The sequence below is a fragment of the Erigeron canadensis genome, chromosome 4, assembly GCF_010389155.1.
Source record: "Erigeron canadensis isolate Cc75 chromosome 4, C_canadensis_v1, whole genome shotgun sequence".
NCBI lineage: Eukaryota > Viridiplantae > Streptophyta > Magnoliopsida > Asterales > Asteraceae > Erigeron > Erigeron canadensis.
In genome coordinates, this window is record NC_057764.1 from 40,101,492 (window position 1) to 40,126,785 (window position 25,294).

Sequence of the window (25,294 nt, forward strand, 5' to 3'; positions counted from 1 at the left end):
ATTTTTCTAGTCATGAAACCTTATTTAAATCTAGTAGGCTGATTTGAATTACATGTCACACTTGAAGGTTACTTTTGTTAGATTTCTGGGTAACAAGCAACAGTCATTACCTAGTTTTTCTCTATGTTTAGCGAAAATAGTACAAAAGCAAGTCCAGTGTGTACATGTTTTAATATCCTAATGGTATGTGTTTCAAATTCCTTACTCATCAGGTGCTTAATTTCATGGTTCCAAAAGCTGGGGTTCTTCTAGTTTTCATTTCGTGTGTCTTGACCGAGCACGATCCAACCTAACATACGCACATGGTAATTATCTAGAATATGGGCTATCTATTTGTTCTAAACCAGCCATAACATACAAGAGTTATACTACTACTAAGACGAACAAAACAGATTTGCATACACGTTTAGGACACTAGAACTATACATGACTTTGAAAATTTGTTTAATTCTGAGGAACAAAACTTACTGTTCCTCCTCGAAATTGTGATCATGAGTTTACCAGGCATTGGTCATGGTTATGCTCATACACTTGCTGATACCTCAGTCCCTGTCGACTTCTCTTTCTTCTTTGGTGCTTCTTTTTGGGTAACAGCTTTGTTTGGAACCAATACCAACGTCATGTTCCTGTCTCTGAAGTTCTTGCTTTCTTCAACGGCTAGCTGCAAATAACCATTCAGCCATCAGGTAGGTAATAAAAAGGGTGGGTAGAAATTAGAAAATGACAGACAGGCTGCTCCAGCAGGACAACTAGTGGCCAACCCTTCGAAACTCTTTTATCCTAATTTTTAACTTCATAATTACTGTATTTAATAAGATATGAAGTATAATATTGAAACTATACAATAAAAACGGTAGATTGATAGGAACCGTTTGATCCCATGTACTGAATTGGTACCAACATAACCCCCAGCAGGGAGCCAGGGATAGTGTCAAGGTAATTCAACCATTTAAATTCAATTCTACCTCTAGCAAGATTCGAACCCAGGTTGCTCCTAGAAAGTGGCAGCTGGTGGCCAACTCTTCTACGAAGAGTAGATTTCATATAAAAAGTGATTTAGAAGGTTTTAACAATTAAAAATTAATACTTTTAAGCGACTTTCTCACTTGAAAACTCTATTATCCTGTTTTTATAACTTCATAGTTACCCCTTAGACCTTTTGAAGATAAAATACAGCGAAAATCAAAATTGACCCATTTTCAGGTAAATGGTCAAACTGCTGCTTTTAGTGATTACTATTTCAAACTATTGAACTAGAAATTTAGCTCGTAAACAAGAAAAATATACAAAAGAATAATCGGGTTGACAAAGTTTAGTGAAGAAAATAATATAGTTGAGTGTAGAATATAGCAATAGAATTCAAGAGTTCTTTCTGTTTGTATGTGTGATGGTAATCTAAGGATGATTTCACCAAAACAATGGTTCTAGATGTTAATTACTTGAAGCTATCAGGGAAAAAGGAGATGTCCAAGCAAAAATATTCATACGAAACAGAACATTGTTGATGATTACAAAAATGGGGAAGTCAGGTGGTTTTTAGATACGAGTGAAATTTCTTTAACCAAAAACTCTATGATTAAGCTTTATCAGAATTGACATATTAAATGTAATGCATGATTCATAACGTGCGGTTCAGGTGGTACATGCTCATATCTGACTAAGATGCAAACATAATCACATTTGCATCAGCTTATAATACCAAATTGAAACTCCATTAAGCCTCAAATCGCTCAATAGAGTACCCACAACCCAAACAAAGAATGAACACTGAATATTTCTTATAAAAGATATAACATATCACATACCTCTCCTACGTCGTCACGGAAACGTCGAATGAGCTCAATAGCATTATTTTTGAACTCATTTTCACGTCCCTTTAAACTTACTATAAGTTTAACCTGTGAGATCAACAAATGGTTCATGATAAATCATCACATAGCAGTACTATACCTACTTTTGTAAAATTTATGAGTACCTTGTCACCATCCTTTAGAAACTTCTGAGCTGCTTTTAAACGAACGGTATAATCATGTACATCAATGTTGTAACTGCCATAAAGTGTAAATGGATTGTAAATATTGGATGAGTAATAAGAGTCCCAAGTCCCAACTGCACTAGAACACATATAAGTAGCAATACAGAATGCAGAAACTAATCTTGCTGCAAACGCATCACAAGAAACAAATCATAATATGTATGAGTGGCAAGATGGATGGTTCAGGCAGGTTGGACGGGTCAAAAGAGTCAGGCAGAAATCATATATTTGAGTGAGGATTAATAACCTGGGTTGGCTCACTAGCACATTATAGTCCATTATAAGACTTCTGATGGCTTTGATCCTGTTTGACCCATTTACCCTTCTACATAAATTCCTTAAGTTAACTCACTTAGAAGACAAAATAAACCAACCCAAATCAGCCCGTTTATAAATAGATTGTTTGAATATATACCTCTACAAGAAACATTTTTCCTAAACATATATTCAGTTTCAAAACAATCATATATAGTGCCCATTGATTCACCTAAAATGTCCTGGTTTAAGTGCCTAATATCGAATGGAAATGCTATTAATCCATCATAAGCGTTACTAACGCGTCCCGGTTCTTTTTGAACATGACAGAAGATTGGATATATCTGCTTCGGAAATTTGAGAATTTGAACAAGGTAACACAGATAATATGTCCGCGCAACTTTCCATACATATTTCAATTTGAACAAATAGGACAGCTAAAATAGCATTTGACTAATAGAAAGTTGATCATCTCAAACTTTGTTAATGGCTTAAGTTAGTTAACTTGGATAAAATATTAACATTTGACCAAAAGATGTAATTGTTACTGTATAACTGAAAAATAATACATTAACATTTTTTCTGAGGAAATACTTTTGAATATAGTGTAGATAAGAAAGCGCTATATCTAATTTCTCATTTCAGTAAAGATAAAGTCAAACAGTTGAAATTCACAACAAATTGAATTACATAAGATTGGATCGGTGTCTTAACACATACTTTAATCAATTTAATTAATACATACAGTAAGGCAACCAGTTGTTTTGTTTTTCACTTTATTTTACCAGGGTGCATACTACATTTTAGCTACACAGGCAATACTACAATTCTACTATAGAATCAGTTTCTTACCCCATTTTTAGCTCCTTTTGATCCACGCGATGAGCTAGCATCAAATTTCATACTTATGTCAGTATCTTTTCTCTTACAACAATGGTTAAGCAATTAAGAAATTACAATAAAAAAACCTTAGAAAGCTAAAATGGAACTAAGAGGCTCTCACCGGAACTTTTCTTCTGCTGATCTCTTTTCTTCTTTTGTTGCTCATACTTATACTTGCTGTGAAATTTGTGAAACTTATGATCAATACCAAAATAACAGTTTGTATGTAATGGCCTCAAATTGATGACCTATATTCCATGACTTGGTGGTAGAGTTAAAAAATGACCATGTTGAACTATTGTCTCATTTAAGAAGATCAAATAAATGCATATACGAAATAAGAATTTATCATAAACATGCCGACTTCCCGCTACACAAATGGAGATGCGACTTACTTGTAATCCATCAGCTTCACAACGGGGGGTTCTGCCTCTGGAGACAATATAACCTACAAAACAAGGTACTTCTATAAAGGAAGAAGAGAACGAATAACATAGGTTACCAGCCCAAAATAGAAAGCTTTTCCTTTTACACAAACTGATAAGCAACTTATTATGAACTCCAGATGGATGACCAACTCAAAGACATTACATATTACATACTTTAATAATATATGTTACTGTTTTGACATACAGATCCATATAAAACAACTTATAAGACAAACATAATACCAAATCAATACTCAGTTTACTCAGTATCATCATTGTTATGCAACAAAAACCAAACTGATGGAAGAAATAGAAAATTGATTTTAACAGAGAAGACAATGACGTGGAGGAAACCATCACCAAGGTGGGGTCTAGTGGTCAGGAGACTAATGTTATCGCACGAGGTCCCGGGTTAAAATTTTATCAGAATACATCTTGGGTGGCCAGGTAAGGTTCAGAAACAGCCATGAGGATAACTGGAATAGGCTGCTTGTATCTTATTCAAAAGACTCTTCCATCCCCGGGTAACCAAAATAAGGAAAACCTCATTTGTTTACCCGTTTACAATAGAGTGGAGGAATTTGAATCTATGACATCTACACTCTATATGGAAAAGTTAATGGGAAGACTAACTGAGTTTATATATATAGGGGGACAATCAAATAAGAACAGTTTTAAAATAAGAACGGCGAGAACACCTTAAAATCATCATTTTAATGCATTAAAAGTCTATAAAACTAACATAGTGCATAACTAATTATCATTATTTAAGTGTTTAACAACACATTGATTAATCAAAATTGAAAAAATCACGTTTTTTATTGGATGCATCATTTTGATGAATATGCATCCAAGATGGATGCACAAAACAAAAAACGAGATTATTTCGATTTTGACGGATGAATGTGTTGTTAAACACTTAAATAATGATAATTAGTTATGCAATATGTTAGTTTTATGGACTTTTAATGCATCAAAATGATGATTTTAAGGTGTTCTCACCGTTCTTATTTTAAGAGTGTTCTCACCGGAGTGCTCCCTATATATATATATATATATAATAGGCCAAAGTACTTTTTTCGTCCCTGTGGTTTTTCGAATAAGCATTTTTCATCCTCGTCGTTAACTTTTGGCTAAAATCGTCCCTGTGGTTTGCATTTCGTCCCTGCCGTTATAACTTTGTCGTTAACCTCCTCACACGCAAGTCACGTGAGGGGCATTTTCGTCTTTTCATAAAGTTAAGTGCAAAAAACGTCCCTGTGGTTTACCGTTTTTGCATTTTTCGTCCTCGCCGTTAACAATTTCAGGAAAAAATTTCAAAAAAAAAAAAAAAAACAAACAAAAATTACCGTACCAATTTAATCCAAACAAAACAAAAACCTATATACCTACATTTGAGAATATGCTCAATCAATTTCAAATGCAAACACGTACATACAATATTTTAAATACCGGTAGTATACCTGTAATACCGGTATCGGAAGGTACCCCGCTACAACTATTTCTGATATTTTCGGTATTACCGTTCCGGTACTTCCGGGTTCACATTTTTTATTTTTTGAATTTTTTAAAAAATTATTTTTACAATACTTTAATGTTATTTTTTGTAATTTGTGAACTTTCTTGTAATTTGTTATAAAGAACCTATTTGTTTTTTTTTAATGAATTCTAATTATATTTTGACTATTTTCGTTATATTATAGTAAGTTTTATAACATTTTTTAAAAAAATAAAATAAATTAAATTAGTTGTACCAGCCGGTATTAAATTAGATTCTCATATGTAGGTGTATATATAGGTTTTTAATTTGAGTTTGTTTTGATTTTTAAATAAATTTTTGTTTGGAAGTTTGTTAAATTCAAGGATGAAAAATGCAAAAATGACAAACCATAAGGACGAATTTTGCACTTAACCATAGGAACAAATGGGTAAAAAGACATATATGCCCCTCACATGCCTTGCACGTGAGGGGGTTAACGGATCCAAGGACGAAATGCAACCACAGGGACGATTTTAGCCAAAAATTAACGGCGAGGATGTAAAGTGCTTATTCAAAAAACCATAGGGATGAAAAAAGTACTTTGGCCTATATAATATTTTAACGTTTCCTGATATATATCCCTAGCTATCCTGCGTGTGGTATAAGCAATAAGGGTGAGTCAGTCGACACATGATTATTCTATTCCAAGGGTAAGGCTCATGATAGTCAAGAGCTCGAGAAGACTATTTTGGATGTTGGAAGTGGTTGGAGGATAATTAGACGTCATTCATAATAATATGTCACGTGAACTTGTCAACAATTATAATGAAAAACGAGTTTCCACAGCCAACTTTACCAATTTTCTAGAACACAAAGCATTAAAAACTTCTATTAACTTACTTTTAAGTTCATAATTTCTCACAAAACAGCATGATGTTAATTAGAATTCATTTATAGATAAATATTAACAAGTCTGCAATTTATACAAGCTTAAAATTGGACACTCAAGAGTATGATTTTGGGAAATAGATTAGAGTAAAATCTTTTTGAATGAATATGTATAGGATGTTAATGAGCATGAAACGGCTAAGAATGAGGTTTTCCCTTTGGAGGTTACCCGAGTAGAGCAAGACTGACCATTTCCGAACCCTTCCCCTGTCCACCTCCAAGATATTTACCTAGGGAGGTTTGTACCTGAGACCTCTTGTGAGGACATTAGGAGGATTATGATAGGAACCCCTCTCATAATAGACTCCCATCTAGAAATAAATTAGGGGTAGAACTCACTCCATAAAGTGGAAAGTGGAAAGACACATCAGGGTCAATATCGTAAAAAAGTGGAAAAACATAAGCTATGATTTGATTGTCTTCATTTAGCCCAATACTGTTGAAGTTAAACTAAATGTAGGTGTATATTATAAAGTTTTAGGGTGTATTATGTATAAGTGTCAAAGTTAGGAAGTTAAATAACCGTTTAGTGAAATGGTATGTCGATAGGGTGTGTCTATTGGGCTTTGTCGGTCCATAATCTACAAATAGGACCAGCGGTACAAACAAACAACTTGTAATCATACTTGCATATTCATAATCAAAGTATACAGTGTGTGTATATTATTGTCGATTGTGTATTTGCTCATGGATTACCAACAAATACTTGTGCTAAGGAGCACTTTCAGGACCATAGCTACCTTGCTTTGTAAACTCTGAAGAGAAATTTCAGGAAGCATCCACATCAGATATGACAAAGGTATCTCCTAATTCTTTCATGTTTTCCGATCTCCCCACGTCAACATCATGATAATCATATGTTATATGTCATTAAACTAAACGCCATGTGGTATAAACTTAAAAACACATTATAGAACTGAATGCGAATTTGAAAAAATACTGGTAACCGAGTTCACAAAGCAAGAATATGACCCCAAATATGAAATAACATCATACTAAAACTGAAAGGATACTTTGAGAGGGGGATTATATATATTTTCCACGCAATTAAATCATACGCATTAACATACTATATATACACATACCAGGTCAAGTTCGGCATCTTCTGCCATCTGAAGAGCAGCAGTTTTAGACACTATACCAACCTAGTATAAACAACCCAATCAGTCCCAACATATAAACAAAACAAACATACATATCATTAAACAACAATGTAGAAACACTAACCATGTTTTGTTCCTCATCAATAAGCCTCACAGTACTTGACCTATTTTCAACCACCAAAAAAACTTTCAACAATTATAAAAAAACAACAAAAAAAGCAAAATTTAGGCCTTAAAAGCAGTAATACACTAATACTAACATGGGGTTTAACTAAAACTATTTTTTTTAAAAGTTATTTTGGTGGGGAAAAAAGGAAATCTTGGAAAAACAAGATACCTGATACTGGAAATATCAAGAGCTGGATCATCATCTTGTTTGGACCGTCTATTATCACCTTGACGGTTATAACTTCCGCCGCCGCCGCCGCCGTACCGGCAAGTAATACGGCAGCTCCGGGAGGTGGTTGAGGAAGTTGGAAAGTTAAGTTGGAAATGAAAGATTTTTGATTGGAAAGAAGAAGAAGAAGAAATGGGTTGTTTGAAAGGAGGGATGGTACAGCTGTTGGTTGTAACCCCAACCATTTTTATTACAGTTTTATATAGATATAGATATAGATATAATTTAGTGTTATTTTAGCTTTGAAGGACACCAATGGCGAAATGTATTATCTTGTTTCTTATCCCTGTTTTTTAGACACTGGTTTTTTTTATATTTATGACCTTGCAGTGTTGTTGAAGTTGTAAGTTTACCTTGGTGTTTTTTTGTTTGGTTATATGGAGATATGAACTTCAGGTGATGCGTTATAAGATTGTGTTGTCTTTGATAATAGATTTTATTTTTGTAATCGATGTGTTAAACTTTGTACATGTGATAGGTTTACGGAGAAAACCTACAAACTCCCAAGATAAAACTCGAGTGGGTGAGACTCTAAGAACAAGAGAAAAGACTAAACTTTCATTTCATCCATTCATAACCTTAAGGAAAAAAACACACGGCTATAAATAGCCTTACAAACAAAGTATATAAAATAACTACCAACTCGACTTGTAACCTACAATACGGAGGGAATGGTGATGTAACCATCCATTATCTCCACTTCTTAATTGACCAAGTAAAACAACTACACGCTAAAAAACATAACCTTAATTAATTAAACATATAAAAAAATTTCATGTAAATGTATTCACGTGAATGCTTCATTCCATGTCAAAGCACACATCATGAACCATCGTTTAGTAACATAACTCGGGACCGTATCAACATGATTGAAAAGTTAGATAGTAATTGTTTGTACAATGGATTAGGTTAAAGGATTTGGAAGTGTTTGATGGGTTGGACGGCGATTCCCTGTTGGTAGGAGTCTTCCTCCCTTGTACGCCGGTTTAGTTATGTTTAGATCTCTTAGGGTTTTGCGCGTAGATCGTGTATGTGTTTTAGGGTTTTTCCCGTAGTAGGCATAATGATAATGATTAAGGTTTTCCCCCTTTTATAGTTGCTTTTTCGTGGAGAATAAGTCTCTCACACGTCTTTTATCTTTGGTAACAATCTCTTTTATTTAAGGAAGTGATATGATCGTATCTTTTTGTGTTTATCTTCTTTTTCCCAGGCTATGTGATATCCTGGGTGACCTTTAAGCTTACCTAGGGTGAGGCTTTATTCTGGGTGACGGTAGGTACATCATCAAGCCCCCCAGACTAATAATATGATATGCCAAGATCATGTTGTTAGTCTTAGCCAAAGATGTAATGCTAGCCATCTTTCCCCCTATTTATGGGGGGTTCGTGACTTATTCCCCAAGTAGGGTTTATCGGGCCATGTATATCACTTCTAAGAATAAGGGATTTGATTTGATTTTCTTTCCTAAGATATAGGATTCTTGATAAATACAAATCTTTTCCTTGTTTATCAAGAGTGAAACGTACCCTTTGATCGTACCCTGCGTGATTGCGTCTGGGTGGGCACGTTATGTTCTCGGATTCTTCATCCGATTTTTAGGTTTTGTACTCGGATTCTTCATCCGGTTTTTGGTTTGGTTTTTTTTTTTGTACCCGGATTCTTCATCCGGTGTTTAGTGGTATACTCGGATTCTTCATCCGGCTTTTATCGGGTGTTTTATTACCCGTTTCGTAATATTAGCTGTTGGAGCTGTCATCTTTTGCCTTTATTGTTTCTGGTAATTGCAGGAAGTAATGTTCATAAATAATGTCGCATTCGCTTCCATTATCGATATATACTCTTCGTACTGAGATATCGAATATTTGTGCTTGTATTATTAACGGATCTTTGCTGGCTTTTTTGTCTCCCAAAGCTGGAAAACATAGATCTCTTGATTGGATTTGCGAGTCTTCTGGATCTTTTCGTTTCATGCTTGCTTTATTAGGATCTTTGTCGGCATACATTATCGAGATCTGAGTATCGAAACAGCTGATCGTCTTTGTGATTTTTGTGAGAAAAAATTTTCCGGATTTTAACCTTTTTGGGTGTAAGTTGTGTTGATGAGTAGCGGTTGTCCCGAGGATGGCGCCAATTGTTTGTACAATGGATTAGGTTAAAGAATTTGGAAGTGTTTGATGGGTTGGACGGCGATTCTCTGTTGGTAGGAGTCTTCCTCCCTTGTACGCCGGTTTAGTTATGTTTAGATCTCTTAGGGTTTTGCCCATGGATCGTGTATGTGTTTTAGGGTTTTTCCCGTAGTAGGCATAATGATAATGATTAGGGTTTTCCCCCTTTTATAGTTGCTTTTTCGTGGAGAATAAGTCTCTCACGTGTCTTTTATCTTTGGTAACGATCTCCTTTATTTAAGGAAGTGATATGATCGTATCTTTTTGTGTTTATCTTCTTTTCCCTAGGCTATGTGATATCCTGGGTGACCTTTAAGCCTACCTAGGGTGAGGCTTTATTCTGAGTGACGGTGGGTGCACCATCAGTAATTGCAGCTTAAAGTTATTTTCTTCTATTCCTTTTCTATATATTATAAAAGTTATTTAAAATATTTTGTTCGAAACTAAAAAAAACATGTGAATTATTATAATACGAAATTGTATTCAAATCTTATTATCAAAATGTTTATTTAACGAGATTCAAATCAATAAAGCATCTCAAGTATGGAGATGTGGAATATTAGATATTTAAATTTTTTTTCCCCATATTATCAATTTACATGTCTCATTTTTGTCAATTCTTTTTATCTTACTTGAATGTAAACAAGTTATTATGCACAATCTTTTGAAATTTATAAAATTAATATTTTGGTCCATGAAGGAAAAAAAAAATACTTTGAGATTTTGAGATAAAAACGGACAATTAATTAATTGGTAAAGAGCTAACATAATTCAACCATTATTACAAAACCACTACATGCACTCTCAACCTCACACATAGGTTATGGCACCACACAAAATTCCAATTTTAACATAATCATCAATTACAGAAAATTATAGTAAACATTATATATGCAAGATTTAGGAGAAAAACAACGGTCATATTAGACAAAATTTCAAAGTCTTACATGTTCAAGCATTAAAATAAACAAGAAATATTCTTGTATTATAAGGTAAATATCAAAAGCCATATACCCATTTTATGGGGTTTGGCTTTTGATATTAATTAGCAATCCATAGCTTTTTTGATAATTAAGCCTAATCCCCCGTTCAATCCTATAATTGCTTGTTTACCTGCCCTTGTTTTCCTTTCTTTTGCATTTCTAATCAAAATTATAATTTTCTGGTCGGAGGTTGAAGGTTGTAACATTAGTTATTGGCTTGGATCATTACATTTGGATCTTCATTAGCTCAATCAGGTAATTAATACATCTAACTAATGATTAGGAATATAAAAAATAACAACATTTGAATAATAATTGTCATTGTATGTGATCAGTTTTTTTTTATATAGTTTTCATTATTTGATGTATTGTATATGATCATACATTTCTGTGTGTCATTGGTTAAAGATAAAACGATCTACATCTCACATTTCTTATATCATGCCTATGTTGGAATTAAGTACAAATGTTGTTGTTGTTGTTGTTGTATATATGACCTAATAGCTAGCATATAAAATGGTAATGTGACGCGTCATCACTCTTTACATGACAAAGTTATACCACAGTTAATTCGACAAATATGTGTAAAAGTTTTTTACATTGAAAGTTAGTATACATATATCCATCACGAATTCGTTATATTGTGGTGCAATTTTTCTATTGATTGGAAGATTTGAAATTGTCCATTTTGGGTCCTAAATGTTTGTTTGTCTTGATATCATCCAACATTAGTTTTGCTTGTTTCCCGCTTCAATTCGAACAACTCAACTAGCTTCATGATGAATTCAAAAAAATCGATGGAAGCAAACAACAATAATTTAAAGGAAGCGCTTTGTCTTCAACAACGGCTTCTTCAAAAACTTTATAATGAGTTGGATGTTGAAAGAGAATCTGCTGCTACCGCAGCTAGTGAAGCAATGTCCATGATACTTCGTCTTCAAGGAGAAAAAGCTGCGGTGAAAATGGAAGCCGAACAATACAAAAGACTAGCAGAAGAGAAAATGAACCACGCAGAAGAATCTATGGAAATATTTGAAGAAATTATGTACCAAAAAGAAATGGAAATCTCTTCACTAGACTACCAAGTTCAAGCCTATAGATACAAACTATTAAGCTTGGGGTTTGATGACCTTGGTGCCAATGAGGTAAAGTATCCAGAACATCTATTGCAACGAAATGAAAGTTTAGGGGAAACAAGCAACAAAAACACTCCAAAACGGTTAAAGTTGCCTAACTTGAGAAGGGGCACTTTAGAAAGGGATAGATCTATAACTGAAGATCCTGATGTGATTGCAAAAATAGTGGAAGAAAGTTTACACGATGATGAAAATAATCAAAACTTGGATTTGGGGTTGGGGTGGAAGGCAGATGGTTCTTCATCAGTGGATATTAATTCGTATTTGGAGCAGATTCGAAAATTGGATAAAGTAGTAGAAGATATGGTTGGAGAGCAATTTTCTTGCCCAAACGGTATAACTTCTAGATGTTCTTCTACTCCATCTAAGCTTAACGAAATGGATCTTGTACAATGTCCAAAAAAGTTGATGGACGATAAGATAGTATCTTCCGATACTTGTTCGCCCGGTGTGCATGATGTCTTTGAAGTCCCGCTAGTTGATGAGACCCTTTATAAAGATGATGAAAAATCAAATTTCAAAGACGATGAAAGGGTCAAAAAGTTGGCTCCTATTCCACCATCACCTGAAGAATCTTATTATAAAGATGAACTTGACTTATTGAAAAAGCCTCTTTTATCACAACAAAAGGAGAAAAAAGTGTTTTTGCCTAAAGATGGTATCAATGTCAACTGCCATATGGCTCTTGTTCAGCCAACTACATATGCTTCGAAGACTCAAGAAGCGTCACAACAAACATACATGGCAACGGAGATAACAGAAGGTGAAACCAAGGTTGTACAACCAAATGCAAGACAAGAACCTTTTAACACAAGAAGTGAACAAGAATTGAGATTATTATATGAGATTAATGGAAAATTGGATTCAATACAATCAGAAATTAGAAGCAGATTAACAAAAATCAATAAATCTTCTCCAAACTGTGACATGTCCATGATTCAACTTAAAGAGGTATAACATTTATTTTACTTCATGTTAATTTAAAGGTGTCAACATGAGTGGGTTGGGTAATGTGTCAGCATGACACCTTTTGTAAATGTTAAAACAATGTGGTTGAGTTGCCCTGAACACATTTTTTCACAATTTCAAATACATGTTGGGTGATTTTTGACTTGTTCAAACTAGTTCACATCTAACTTTTTTTTTGAAGATAAAACATTGTGTTGGTCGATTCATTTAAAAGTAAATGGGTATATAGCTAACGAATGGTTATTGATGTTTCTGGATCCAGGCAATGTCAGAATTCTGGTTTTGAGTACCTTCCTATTCACTTAGTAAGGTCATGAATATGTCGTGCATTTTCAGCTACTTATAACATAATTTACCAAGTAAGAGAAAATTTCTTGTTTATGGCAATGTTTGACATGTAACAAAAACTAAGTCTTAGCTAAATAGCTGTTTCGTATCAACACAAAGTCAAGGAACCTCAAACGCAGGTACGCTGGTGTTGAGCTCTAAAACATGAGGCAAGTAAGCGTTTTAGTGACTTGAGTACATTATAGTGATGCATATATATAGTATAAGTTTCATGCTTATATATATACTAACATTGCTACGTCAAACGTGTTGTTGCTAGCAGTTTATATGAATATATTTTACTAGAGAAAAGGAAATGAAAGATATGATTCTATTTTGTATCGTTCGTTTAGAATGACATGGGTTCGTTCCTTATCTTGTTACACATATGATCTTAATTGTTTAAGTTTTATGTACATCAACAAAAGCACGTAAGGAACTTAATAATTCAAAATAATGAAGACTAAGATGAATATTTGGATCGAAAAGCATGCAAATGATGTAGTCAAATGATATTTCAATTAAATGTTGTTTAATTACTTTTTTTTTGTAATATAAACAAATTGTTAAAAAACTAATTTTAATTATGCAGGAGTGTTTTTAATAGGTAATAATAACTAACTAAAGGTAATAATTTGTATAAATCACCAGTTTTTTGAAAAGTAACTATCATTAATGTATCATCACCCAAATTAGGGAGTGGCCAACAATAATACAGTATTTACATCAATTTACAAACATTGAAGGAGCTCCAATCTTCCCATGTAAGGGAGCCATTCCTAGTTCTATTTTTGTACCAAAGCAAACTAAATGTTTTAGTGTCTTGAAACACTTTTTTGGCTCCAATGGTCTTTCCTTCAAATTTCTTCTCATTCCTTGCCCGCCAAATACACCAACAAGCCACGAACACGATACCTTTGAAGATCTTTATGCTTTTCTTTTCCAGGCCCGCATGCTTATCAATCTCAAGAATTTCTTTAACTGAAAAAAATATATAGGGCTAACCTTGCACCAAATGCCAATTCTAAACCAGATTGAGGCTGCTAAATTGCAACAGCCAACACATGTTCTATAGTTTCATCAGCTTCACCACAAAGATCGTAATTGGTGCTCTTGAATGTGCACTTCCTAGCCTTAAGCGCGACCATAGTTTGCAATCGATCCAAAGAGACTCTCCACATAAATACATTACACTTCTTCGTTACCCATTTTGACCGCTTGAAGACGAACCTATCGCCATAATCAGTCCCACTTCGCAAGAAAACTTTGGCACTTTTAACCGAGAACCTACCATCAGAACTCCCGATCTACCTCCATTTATCACGATGATAAGTCAAAACCACTTGTGACAGAAGATGGAGCATATTGTTCCACTCGTCAAGTTCTTCAACCGAAAGAGACGTTCTGGTCCGGTTGCAAGCATTTCCAAACTTTCTATTATCAGCTTCGAACCTTTCTTTCACCACACATTTTTTTCTCCTTTTCCAGCTTGAATAATCGAGGTGAGTGGTTCTTCACCGGCCCACGAGTCAAGCCAGAATTTGATTACACTCCCATCCCCAACCTCTCCCTTGAAAAGCCTCAAATTGACCCCAAAAACTGAAATTTTACAAACACTTCTAACCAAGGTTTTCTAAATTCCGGTAAGAGAGCGATTACAAGGCAAAGACTCCCAACATCTTTTGGTATTATGCAGCGCGTTGATCACAACCCTCCATAACGCCAAGTGTTCACTTTTGAATCTTCAAACCCATCTGCTTAAAAGAGCCTGGTTACAAATTTCCAGCTTACTCAGCCCAAGACCTCCCACGGCCACCTGATCCTAAGCAACCCAATGAATTTTCCGATTATCCTCATAACCACCCCAAAGAAACCTTCTGATCAAGCACTCGAGGTGGTTCAAAATCTTGTCGGGAACCTTAAAAAGAGAGAAGTAATAAGTTGGAATACTATCCATTACAGATTTGATTAGAGTGATTCTCCCCGGTATAGAGATAGTCTTCGACTTCCATAGAGAGAGTCGGGACTCGAAAATATTGACCAAGAAATCCCAATTTACAACCCGGTTCATATAGCCACCGATTCTAATTCTCAAGTGATCAAAAGGTAAGACACCATCCTTACATTTTAAAACTTCAGTCATTCTCTTAAATTTCGCTTCACTTAAACCGATTCCAACTAGACTGGAATTTTTTAAAGTTTATTTTCAAGCCAGAAACAATATAAAAAACATGAAGGATTCTAGTGATCTTTCTCAAATTCTCCTCCGATCATTCCCCCATAAAGGTACAATCATCTGCATACAAAAAATTACAAATTACTATTGATTTAACCATATAGTTTTATAAGCAGAAGGTTATTTTTTACGCATGATTGTATTGAAATTGGAACTATAATAAAGGAGAAAGTACCAACATCATAAATGAAGACATGTTTTTCTTTAAAATTCATACGCTTGATTTGACTTCTTTCTATTGTGTAGGGTTGTATTTTCTATCTCTCTCTTTTTTTTTTTTTTCTGTTTGGTTTGATAATACATGATACGTATAAACCGTCGATGTTTTGGGAGTTTATCTCAGACAAAAATGCACCCAAGTACTTCTCAGTGATACAAAGTTGGTTCTATGATCACAGAATCAAATTGTTTATTATCAAGAGAAAAGAGGGATGCCAGTACATGTCGATGAGTCAAAGACATTTCCACTCTCTTAGTGATTCTATTATGATAGATTTGGGAAGACGATGGTTCATTAATCTTCAGAGCAATCGAGTATTATACAATTTTTTGTTTTAAAAAAAAGGATTTTCTCTTAATATCTAACTAGTTAATCAGCCCGGTTTTAACCCGGGGATTTTTAATAAAATTTTAAAAGAAATAAAAATCTAAAAAAATGTGTATAATTTTTGTTATTGATATATTATAACTCGGCCGGAAGATATTAAATTGATTAACATAATAGTTTATATATATATTAGTACCTATTGCATTAATAAAACATAAAAAGAAATTTATGATATTATATAAAAAAATATTTATTTTGTTTCTAATAAAAGAATAAATTTGTAAACATCATAAATAAAATAAAACATTTTGAAAATATTTAATGGACTATTTATCTTTAAAATTTTATTAATTAGATATGACATCATAAATAAAATAAAAACATTTTGAAAAAATTTATAGACATACTACATCATAATTGTTTCTAAAAATAGTTTAAAAAACAATACTCCTTTATTATATATAAAGATTTTCTTGGGAAAAAAAATATCTAAAAAAACAAATTCACTCTAGTAAAAAACAACAAAGGGCAAAACATCCAACAAAAGGTTTAAGGCAGGGTTTACACATCTTCTTCAACCTCATTTCCATTCCTTATCCACCCAAACCAAACCACCATTTATGGCTTCATCAGCTCTTTTTTCACCAAGCCCTAGAAGTCATCATCACGACCTACAATCACCATGGTCAACACATAAAGTCAAACCAAGAAAACCACAAAAAACCTCAACAACCCATATTCAAATCTTCAAAACCCCATCTCAAAACCCTTTAATTTACACATCTTCTTTCCCCCACAACTTAAAGTTACCATCTTTAAAAGACCCCATTTCATCTCATCCTTTACCTGACTCAATTGATGAAAATTTCACCAAAAATCTTGAAAATCTTGCAACTTTACAAAGAATCACAACTGGGTTTGACTCGGTTTCGGATTCCGATAAAAACCTGAAAAGGGTTTTCATTCAAGAACAACAACAACCACCCTGGATTACTTCTTTGCTGATGAAGAATTTTTATAGGACTAGTAGTAGTAGTACTGTCAAAAAAAGAGTGAAAGTTGAAATTGATAAGAGGAATTATTATATTTTGAGAAGGAGACAAATAAAAGCCGAAACCGAGGCTTGGGAGAAGATGACTGAAGAATATAGGGAGTTTCAAAGGGAAATGTGTGAGAAGAAATTAGCACCTAATTTGCCTTATGTTAAGTCATTGTTTGCTGGTTGGTTCGAGCCGTTGAGTAATGCAATTAAGAAGGAACAGAAATCACCCAATACGAAGAAACATCAAGAGGCGTATGCACCTTATATTGACTCATTGCCAGCTGATAAAATGGCTATTATTGTTATGCATAAGATGATGGGATTATTGATGATGGGGCATGATTATCGGTATGTTCGAGTTGTTCAAGCTGCTATTCAGATTGGGATGGCAGTTGAGCTCGAGGTAAGTTCGTTGTAGTATATGTGTATATTTGATTTTGTTACAACTTTATTTTTATGACTATTTGAATTGATTTTGTTCTACACACTGTGTACACCCTAGTGCTAGTTTTAGTATCGATCTTAGTCCATTTAAAAGAAGTGCTAGTTCCACATTGGCTACGGGTTAATTAGTTAGTCAACATATGTGGTGGCAAATGAGTTATTTCGTTACAGGGAACATGTCGGCTATAAGGCATTAATGTAGGATAATTGTAAGGGATTTCGTTGACATATTGGAGATGTATGCGTGTATTATGATATTTCATATTGTATTCCTTTAGTGCGATGGGTGAAATGTACTGACCGGTATTTTTCAGGTTAGAATACAGACTTTTTTGGAGAAAACAAAGAGTTGCCCCAAAAAGAAGGTTTTAATTCAAGCTCAACAAGAAGTCACTAAAGAAAATGAGATGCTTCGGAGACGTGTTAAAACTTTGATTAAAAGGAAAAGAATAATGGAAGTACAAAAGATATTGAAAAATGAAGAATATATACCTTGGGGCAGAGATAAGCAAGCGAAGGTTTGTCCTCGCTAATCTATATTTTTCCAAATTATATACTCCCTGTCTCCCACTATCCCTTTAAATAGACTATTAATATTTAAAAGTTCAAAAAACTACTAAGAGTATATGGGATGAAGGGAATATGAATGTTGAAATCATATGTATCATGACCACTAACAATAAATTTGCCTATTTTCATTCAGCTAGGATGCCGTCTTATTGAGTTGTTAACAGAAATAGCTTATGTTCAATCTCCAGTTAGTCAATCCGCTGACGCCCCACCTGACATTCGGCCTGCATTTCGACATATTTTCAAGATTATAGCAATGGAATCGGGGTGAGATTGCAATAGAGTTGTTAAGAGCTACATAATGTTTGTGCTTTTCAGTTCTATTTAAAAGTATAAATACTATTACTTGTATATGTTGATATCTTTGGGCATTGAGTTTACAATATATGGTAAAACAACTAAAATTGTTGACTCTTGATATATTAATTGAATTGCAGTCAAGTCAGAAAGTGTGGAGTTATTGAATGCGATAAAATGATCCTCACTGGACTTGAGAGCACTGTGAGTTAGCCATTCACTTTATATTTTACCTTACTTTTTCACGCATTGGCTATTTACTGTCCCTGTAGTCGTTGCTTTGATCACTAGAGGTGGCAGTCTTGACCCATTCACCTAGAAAATGGGCCGATTTAGGAATATATGTTATACAAATGAAACAGGTCAAAACTTGTCCAAGGTGTATTTTGATGTCAACAGTCACCTAAATCACTTTATTTTAAAAGTAAAATTGCTATTTTATGAGCAAAATTTTGTAATCCTATTTAGATCATCGTTATTCCAAAATCGAACAATGGAAGTGTAGGTGGGTAAACCCAATCGACCCCGCTTTGACCCGTACTAAAAAGTATCAGGTTCAACCCTAACCTGTTGGTCTGTTACCCATCATCATCTTATACGTCTACTAATCACTTGTTATGCGCGTGTCAAGTCTCTACTCCATCAAGAACCTATCTGCACATGTTTTATTATCGTTCGAATTATACTTGATTCATGTAATTTGTTGAGTGCAGGCTCGACACATGATAATTCCTTATGTGCCAATGTTGGTTCCTCCAAGAAGGTGGAAAGGGTATGAATTGTTATGTTATTACACTTTTTAGTTTTTAGGTACAAAACAAGACTATAGAACATATACTGATCAAGTAAGGTTTTTAAGTGCTTAAGTAACCACAACCTCTTGGTTGATGGGTCGCCTTGCCAAATGTCCTTTGATAATAGAATATGTCTAAGAAAACATTTGGTGACATCAATATTGTAAATAGTTTTAAGAGAACACATAAATTATATACTGTTTCAGGTATGACAATGGCGGGCACTTCTTCTTACCTTCATATCTCATGCGTACTCATGGATCAAAGCAGCAACAAGAGGCTGTTAAGAATGTTCCAACTACACAAATGCAAAAGATATACGAGGTAGAAACTTAATTATAAGTTTATTGGGTATTTGGCTACACTTGAATCTAAAGGGACTGTACATGATTGTGTTTGTGATGGATTGCTAGCTTTTAAAAGCAACTAACTTTGGTCTGATTGCACGTTAACAGGCATTGGATACACTTGGACACACTAAATGGAGAGTGAATAAAAGACTACTTGATGTAGTTGAGAGCATTTGGGCTGCCGGAGGTGATATTGCTGGACTTGTTAATCGTCAAGATGTGAGCATCTTAACTTTTTAAATGATAATTTCCATATAAAATATTGAATAGTTTTTGCAAGTATTCCATCTCTTTAGACTTGCAATATTTTTTTGGCATATAGCTAAAGTTGCCGGTTTTTACGCAGGGGTTGGCCTACATGGTCGGCTCATGCACTATTTTATAATGTTTGACAATATTTCCTGTCACATCCCCTGAAAAAAGTTTTCCATTTTTATCAATACAAAGTAATATGCATGCTTCTGTCATACTGTGTGAATATAATAGTTCAGCTCTATATAAATGTTAGACATTTTGATCATGGGACAGTGGCACTGTGCATTATCCTAGACACTTTTGAAATCTTTTGAGACCTCTAATGAAGTTTTGTGTTTTTTCAAAGCTTTTTCTTATTTTTGTTATATTTCAATTTGAGATCTTCTAGTCTTTTTATTGATTGCAGGTTTCGGTTCCTGATTTGAATTCTGAGGAGTCGAGTGATGTAAAGGAATGGAGATGGAGTGTGCGTAAAGCAAGGAAAATCAATCAAGAACTGCATTCTCAGCGATGTGACATAGAACTAAAGCTTTCAGTAATTATTCTATCCAGCTCCCTTTCTGTCCATTGGCTATCATTTACACCATTGCTTATATTCATTTCAGAGGTTGCAAAATGGTTGGGTTGGGTTAGAATCAAAACATGTAGTTTTTTGGTATGGGTTGAAACAGGTTAGCTTATCCTGGAACACCTTCTGTCCAAAGTTATTACACTTTATGAAGAGTTAGCGCCGAAGTCTTATAATTACGTTGATAATCTAGTTACTTTAACAAAATGAATTAGGAGATTTTTTGCAATACAAATACACTTTGGGTGCTTTCAGCGTATGTCAACTGCTTCATTTATATATATTTTTTAAGAGATAAACATAACCTCAGTTGACCTATTTGTATGAATGGGTCAAAATTGCCACGGTTAAAGATTATTGTGGTTTTTATTTCTAGAGTTGAATTATAAACAGGTAGCTCGAAGCATGAAAGATGAAGAAGGCTTCTACTATCCTCACAATCTTGACTTTCGTGGCCGTGCTTACCCCATGCACCCACATTTGAATCATTTAAGTTCTGATTTGTGTCGAGGAATTCTTGAGTTTGCTGAAGGGAGGCCGTTAGGGAAGTCAGGCTTACGTTGGTTGAGGATACATCTAGCAAATCTTTATGGTTCTGGAGTCGAGAAGCTCTCGTACGATGGTCGCCTACAGTTTGTGGAAAATCATATTAGTGATATCTTAGATTCGGCCGATAACCCTCTTGGTGGAAATCGATGGTGGCTAACAGCCGAAGACCCTTTTCAATGTCTAGCAGCTTGTATTAATCTGTCTGAAACCTTAAAAAGTTCATCACCTCATACTGTCATATCACATCTTCCAGTTCATCAGGTAATACTTATTCGTTTTTAACTAGAAAGTTAGGCATTCAAATCACAGGTATAATAGACTTAAGTGGTAAATCAGCAGGCTGGTAATGGTTAAAAATCAATATCCTTTTTATACAGCTTGATCAGGTTGGGTTGACACTGACTTTGAACATGATATAGGAGGTTTATGCATTGAAAATTCACTTTGGTTGCCTTATTACTGATCTGACCCATTTCCTTTTAAGCTTTTTTATTTAATTAACTTTACCTGTATGAGCAATAAAATATAGAAAATACCTGATTCTACATATTCATAAGTAAATGGTAAATAATTCCTTCTCAAAGTCGAGGAGCCGTGGTAACCAGAGATATCCTTCTTCTGTCTTACCATAACCACATTGTTATTTTGTGTTTATAGGATGGCTCTTGCAATGGGCTCCAGCATTATGCTGCATTGGGAAGAGACAGTGTAGGTTTCCATTTTGAACTTCATTTCTTCTTCTTCCTGTAATTGATAGACAAATTGTTACATTTTGTTGAATATTTTAGGTTAAATGTTTGTTTGTATCTTGTTATGTCCTTGACTACTTAGTTTGTATGATGTGTCTGTATTTTCATAGTTAGAAGCTGCCGCAGTGAACTTAGTTGCTGGAGAAAAACCTTCTGATGTTTACTCGGAGATTGCAGCAAGGTATGAACATGTGAAGATTGTATTTGAAAGATCTTAAGATTTCTGTTTGGATATTGAGCTCCAGCATGCCTTTTCTTGTTTGCATTCAAATTAGATGAGAACACAGTGAGATTCTGAGGAAACTGTTACTTGTATAGTAAAGACTATATATACAACAGTTATGGTGGTTAATTTGGTCATCGAGTTCTTATAGTTTTAATTAAACATTGACTGTGGTTAAATCCTTCCCTTCTGCATGGCTAAAATGTATTCTAAACAAGGAATTGTTGTAAATAACTAAATATTATGGCATTTCCAGAGACATTTTTTTCAAAAACATGAACTATTCTTTGCTAGTCGGTTCAAATTCTTGCTACTCGCTGCCTTATATTCTTTTTTGTGTTAATAAGTGAAATGGCTTCACAACATCACTTCTTATTTATTTTGGTTTTTCCGGGTTGCCCAGGGTTCACGAAATTATGCAGAGGGACAGCGAAAAAGATCCAATAAGCTATCCTAATGCTGTACTAGCCAGACTTCTAATTGGCCAGGTTTGTTTTATGCCTTTACAGGCTTCTTTTGACAAAAGTGCTTCAAAAGTAGAGGTTCGATATAAGCTGTACGGTCGCTAATGATTTAAACATTGGAAATATACAGGTCAACCGAAAGTTGGTCAAACAAACAGTAATGACTTCAGTCTATGGCGTAACATTTGTTGGGGCACGAGAACAAATCAAAAGAAGATTACAAGAGAAGGGTCATATTTCTGATGATCAACTGCTGTTTAGTGCATCTTGTTATGCTGCTAAAGTGAGTATCTATCTACTAGGTGGCCGTTTAGACCAGTTTACTTATGAATGGGTTATGTTATACCTCTAACGGGCCAAATGTATTAAAATTTTGAACGGATCGTATGGGTAAGTTAGCTAAAGGAAATGGGTCAAATAGGTCGATTGTTTCCAAAAGTATATTATTGTAATAAAATAGTCATGTACTCATACTTACACATACAGGGCTATGAATTATCAAGTGTGTCATCTCAACCTAATGCATTACAGTCCATCTCTAAAATTTAGCATTTTGGCCCATTACCCAACTGTCCATTCTGCTACCACCATTTTTAAGAACTAGAGTTTGAGGTCTGCTGCAGAATATATAACTGTCACAACATTAGATCTCACATTAAGTTATTGCTTTACCACAGGTCACGCTGGAGGCCCTTGGGGAAATATTTGAGGCTGCACGCAGTACCATGTGTTGGCTTGGTGATTGTGCTAAGGTAGGTCTTTTTTTGTTACAAACCAATTTGGCAAAGTTATATTGCCATTCTAATTAGCTCTGTATATATTTCAAGTCCTAACTAGGCGTGCTAATTAAATGAATGTTGTGCAGGTGATTGCTTCTGAAAATCAGGCTGTTCGGTGGACAACCCCTCTAGGTCTTCCTGTCGTACAACCCTATTTCAAAACTAAACGTCATATTGTAAGCACCTCTAGTTATAATGTTACCTAACTTATTTTATTAGATTAAAATCTGTTTCCAAGGGTACGTCTCTTCCCTTAGAATGAAAGACTACAATGTTTGAAGTAATTTTGTTGCCACTTTTTTAATGGCTCTTGGGTTGCAGATAAAAACCTCTCTTCAGGTCTTGGCTTTGCAACGGGAAGGTAGCACGGTAAATCCCCAATACCTATCAAAATAAATTGCTTGTTATTCTCTTTCCAGTCATATCAAATTACTAAGATTTCAGTTGCCATATTTCCTTTACAGGTAGAGCTAAAAAAGCAAAGAACGGCATTTCCTCCAAATTTTGTGCACTCACTTGATGGAACACACATGATGATGACTGCTGTTGCTTGTAGGGATGCAGGAATGCGTTTTGCAGGTTTGGCTTGTGTATTTATCTAAGATTCTGTTGTGATTTTCTTTCCCATTTCAAGATTGAAAACAATTTTAATGTCATCGTTTATATCTGACAGGGGTTCATGATTCCTTCTGGACACATGCATGTGATGTTGACAAGATGAATGTAATACTACGGGAAAAGTTTGTAGAGCTATATAGCAGTCCGATACTTGAAAATGTTAGTATCTCGATTCAAATGACGTTTTTATCCATTAGTAATTGTGCGAACTACTGAAAACATAGATTTTGGCCCACAAGATTCACATATTTATGTTGGTATGGGGGGGGGGGGGGGGGGGGGGGGTTGTTTTAGGTATTTGACCAAGCCAACTTCGGCATGAAATCTGTGTGGATAAACAGCTTATTTTATGGCCAGGGAAAACCATTAAATTTCATAAGTTTTAGATTAGGGTGGCACATCAGAAAATAGAGGGAACATGGAAAAGTTACAGCTGCCAACATGCCACGTCAAAGTTTTGATTGATTGGTTACACGGTCACATTACTTAAGTTTGTAAAAGTTGGTTTACCTGAGCTTTTTTTTTTGGGTAAAAGGATATACCCTATGAATTGTATTAATCAAAAATAAATCAGGCAATGTGACCAAATGTCACATTGGCTTGTACAAACAACGCACCATTGTGCAAAAACAGAAACTATTATGGGCATTGACATGCCATGTATAATTCTGAACATTTAATTTAATAAACAAATAGTTACCATATTTATAAGCAATTTATATATTGTAACATTAAAGGTGACGATAAATATAAGTAAACGGGTTGAAAATTGATTACGTGTTATATAAATAGTAAAGTTGCCTTCAATCATTTGCCTGATCTTCTAATATATCCGATGAAAATCCATGTTCTTAGAATTTGTTTTTACTTGATCTTGACAGTTGCTTGAAAGCTTTCAGACTACATATCCTGGGCTGGAGTTCCCTCCCCTTCCACAGAGAGGCGACTTTGACCTGAATGAAGTTCTGAAATCACCTTACTTCTTCAACTAAACGCTCATATCCTGTATCATATAGAGTCAGGTGTAATTATAAAAGCAGCCAGGATCATCAAGATACGTAGACCAATGATTAATTCTAAAGAAATCTTAGCATGTCCACAATATGATGCACGTGGGATAGAATATCTTGAAAAGATGAGGCACGACAAGGCACAAGAGGAGATATGGCCTTTTTTGTAGGAGTATTTTGAGCAGTTTCAGCAGGCATAGTATTAGTAACAACAGATGTACATTTTTTTTTTGTCACAAGTGGAGGTGGCTCTCACAAGAACCTCATGATAGCTATTGATCATCATGGGATGCTGCGAAGAACTCGACCTTAGTCCTCGGGGTCATAAGGGTTATGTGTAAATGTAGCAAGTAATGTACAATTTTGTTTGAGATAATATGGATAATTTAAAAAGAAATTACTGTAAATGCTAGCAAGGATCCAGATAACATTGCACATCAATCAAATGCATTAGTATAATTCAGTTTTAGTTGGCATCTCGCTTTGCAAACTTTGTTTTTTATAGTCCTGGGCCCCAGGCATAGGATTGTAGAAACTGAATTCAAATACTTTATTTCGGTCGCTAAAAACAAGTTGAATTTTACTTGTAGAGAAATATACAATACGGGCCGGGCTGAGTATTAGAAATATCGGGCTGGGCTAAGAAACCCCCATATTTATTTACGTAAGATTGTAAGAATATCAAGCGACA

At 34.6% G+C, this 25,294-nt stretch overlaps 3 protein-coding genes across 3 annotated transcripts; 2 read left to right on the top strand and 1 right to left on the bottom strand.

Annotated features, from left to right (window-relative positions):
• Positions 1-309: 309 nt before the first annotated feature.
• On the bottom strand, positions 310-7,807 carry LOC122597957 (translation initiation factor IF3-2, chloroplastic-like). The gene is made up of 9 exons (XM_043770552.1): positions 7,469-7,807; positions 7,256-7,295; positions 7,114-7,173; positions 3,568-3,620; positions 3,294-3,349; positions 3,143-3,176; positions 1,976-2,048; positions 1,806-1,898; positions 310-661 (listed from the first exon to the last, which is right to left on the bottom strand). Exons 1-9 carry the CDS (start codon positions 7,711-7,713, stop codon positions 524-526), a joined length of 792 nt encoding a protein of 263 aa, XP_043626487.1. The 5' UTR covers positions 7,714-7,807; the 3' UTR covers positions 310-523.
• A 3,624-nt stretch (positions 7,808-11,431) lies between these two features.
• LOC122598629 lies at positions 11,432-13,273 on the top strand. The gene is made up of 2 exons (XM_043771214.1): positions 11,432-12,763; positions 13,044-13,273. Exons 1-2 carry the CDS (start codon positions 11,453-11,455, stop codon positions 13,065-13,067), a joined length of 1,335 nt encoding a protein of 444 aa, XP_043627149.1. The 5' UTR covers positions 11,432-11,452; the 3' UTR covers positions 13,068-13,273.
• A 3,161-nt stretch (positions 13,274-16,434) lies between these two features.
• On the top strand, positions 16,435-25,079 carry LOC122595618 (DNA-directed RNA polymerase 3, chloroplastic). Its single transcript, XM_043768022.1, has 19 exons — positions 16,435-17,336; positions 17,692-17,895; positions 18,081-18,214; positions 18,385-18,448; positions 18,958-19,016; positions 19,245-19,362; positions 19,494-19,607; positions 20,050-20,178; positions 20,605-21,021; positions 21,418-21,468; positions 21,620-21,690; positions 22,136-22,220; positions 22,327-22,479; positions 22,874-22,948; positions 23,062-23,151; positions 23,297-23,344; positions 23,440-23,554; positions 23,649-23,752; positions 24,475-25,079. The coding sequence occupies exons 1-19, from the start codon at positions 16,512-16,514 to the stop codon at positions 24,583-24,585; spliced, it is 2,967 nt and encodes a 988-aa protein (XP_043623957.1). The 5' UTR covers positions 16,435-16,511; the 3' UTR covers positions 24,586-25,079.
• Positions 25,080-25,294: the final 215 nt, after the last annotated feature.

What these genes read in the sequence shown, in the direction of transcription:
- LOC122598629 (XM_043771214.1), top strand. Translation starts at nt 11,453, where the DNA reads ATGATGAATTCAAAAAAATCGATGGAAGCAAACAACAATAATTTAAAG. An exon ending in CCATGATTCAACTTAAAGAG is followed by an intron (nt 12,764 to 13,043) that starts GTATAACATTTA and finishes TTCTGGATCCAG; the next exon opens with GCAATGTCAGAATTCTGGTT.
- LOC122597957 (XM_043770552.1), bottom strand. Translation starts at nt 7,713, where the DNA reads ATGGTTGGGGTTACAACCAACAGCTGTACCATCCCTCCTTTCAAACAA. An exon ending in CAAAAGGAGCTAAAAATGGG is followed by an intron (nt 2,049 to 3,142) that starts GTAAGAAACTGA and finishes ACTTTATGGCAG; the next exon opens with TTACAACATTGATGTACATG. An exon ending in TCCGTGACGACGTAGGAGAG is followed by an intron (nt 662 to 1,805) that starts GTATGTGATATG and finishes GGTTATTTGCAG; the next exon opens with CTAGCCGTTGAAGAAAGCAA.
- LOC122595618 (XM_043768022.1), top strand. Translation starts at nt 16,512, where the DNA reads ATGGCTTCATCAGCTCTTTTTTCACCAAGCCCTAGAAGTCATCATCAC. An exon ending in TCACTGGACTTGAGAGCACT is followed by an intron (nt 18,449 to 18,957) that starts GTGAGTTAGCCA and finishes TGTTGAGTGCAG; the next exon opens with GCTCGACACATGATAATTCC. An exon ending in TCAAAACTAAACGTCATATT is followed by an intron (nt 23,152 to 23,296) that starts GTAAGCACCTCT and finishes CTTGGGTTGCAG; the next exon opens with ATAAAAACCTCTCTTCAGGT.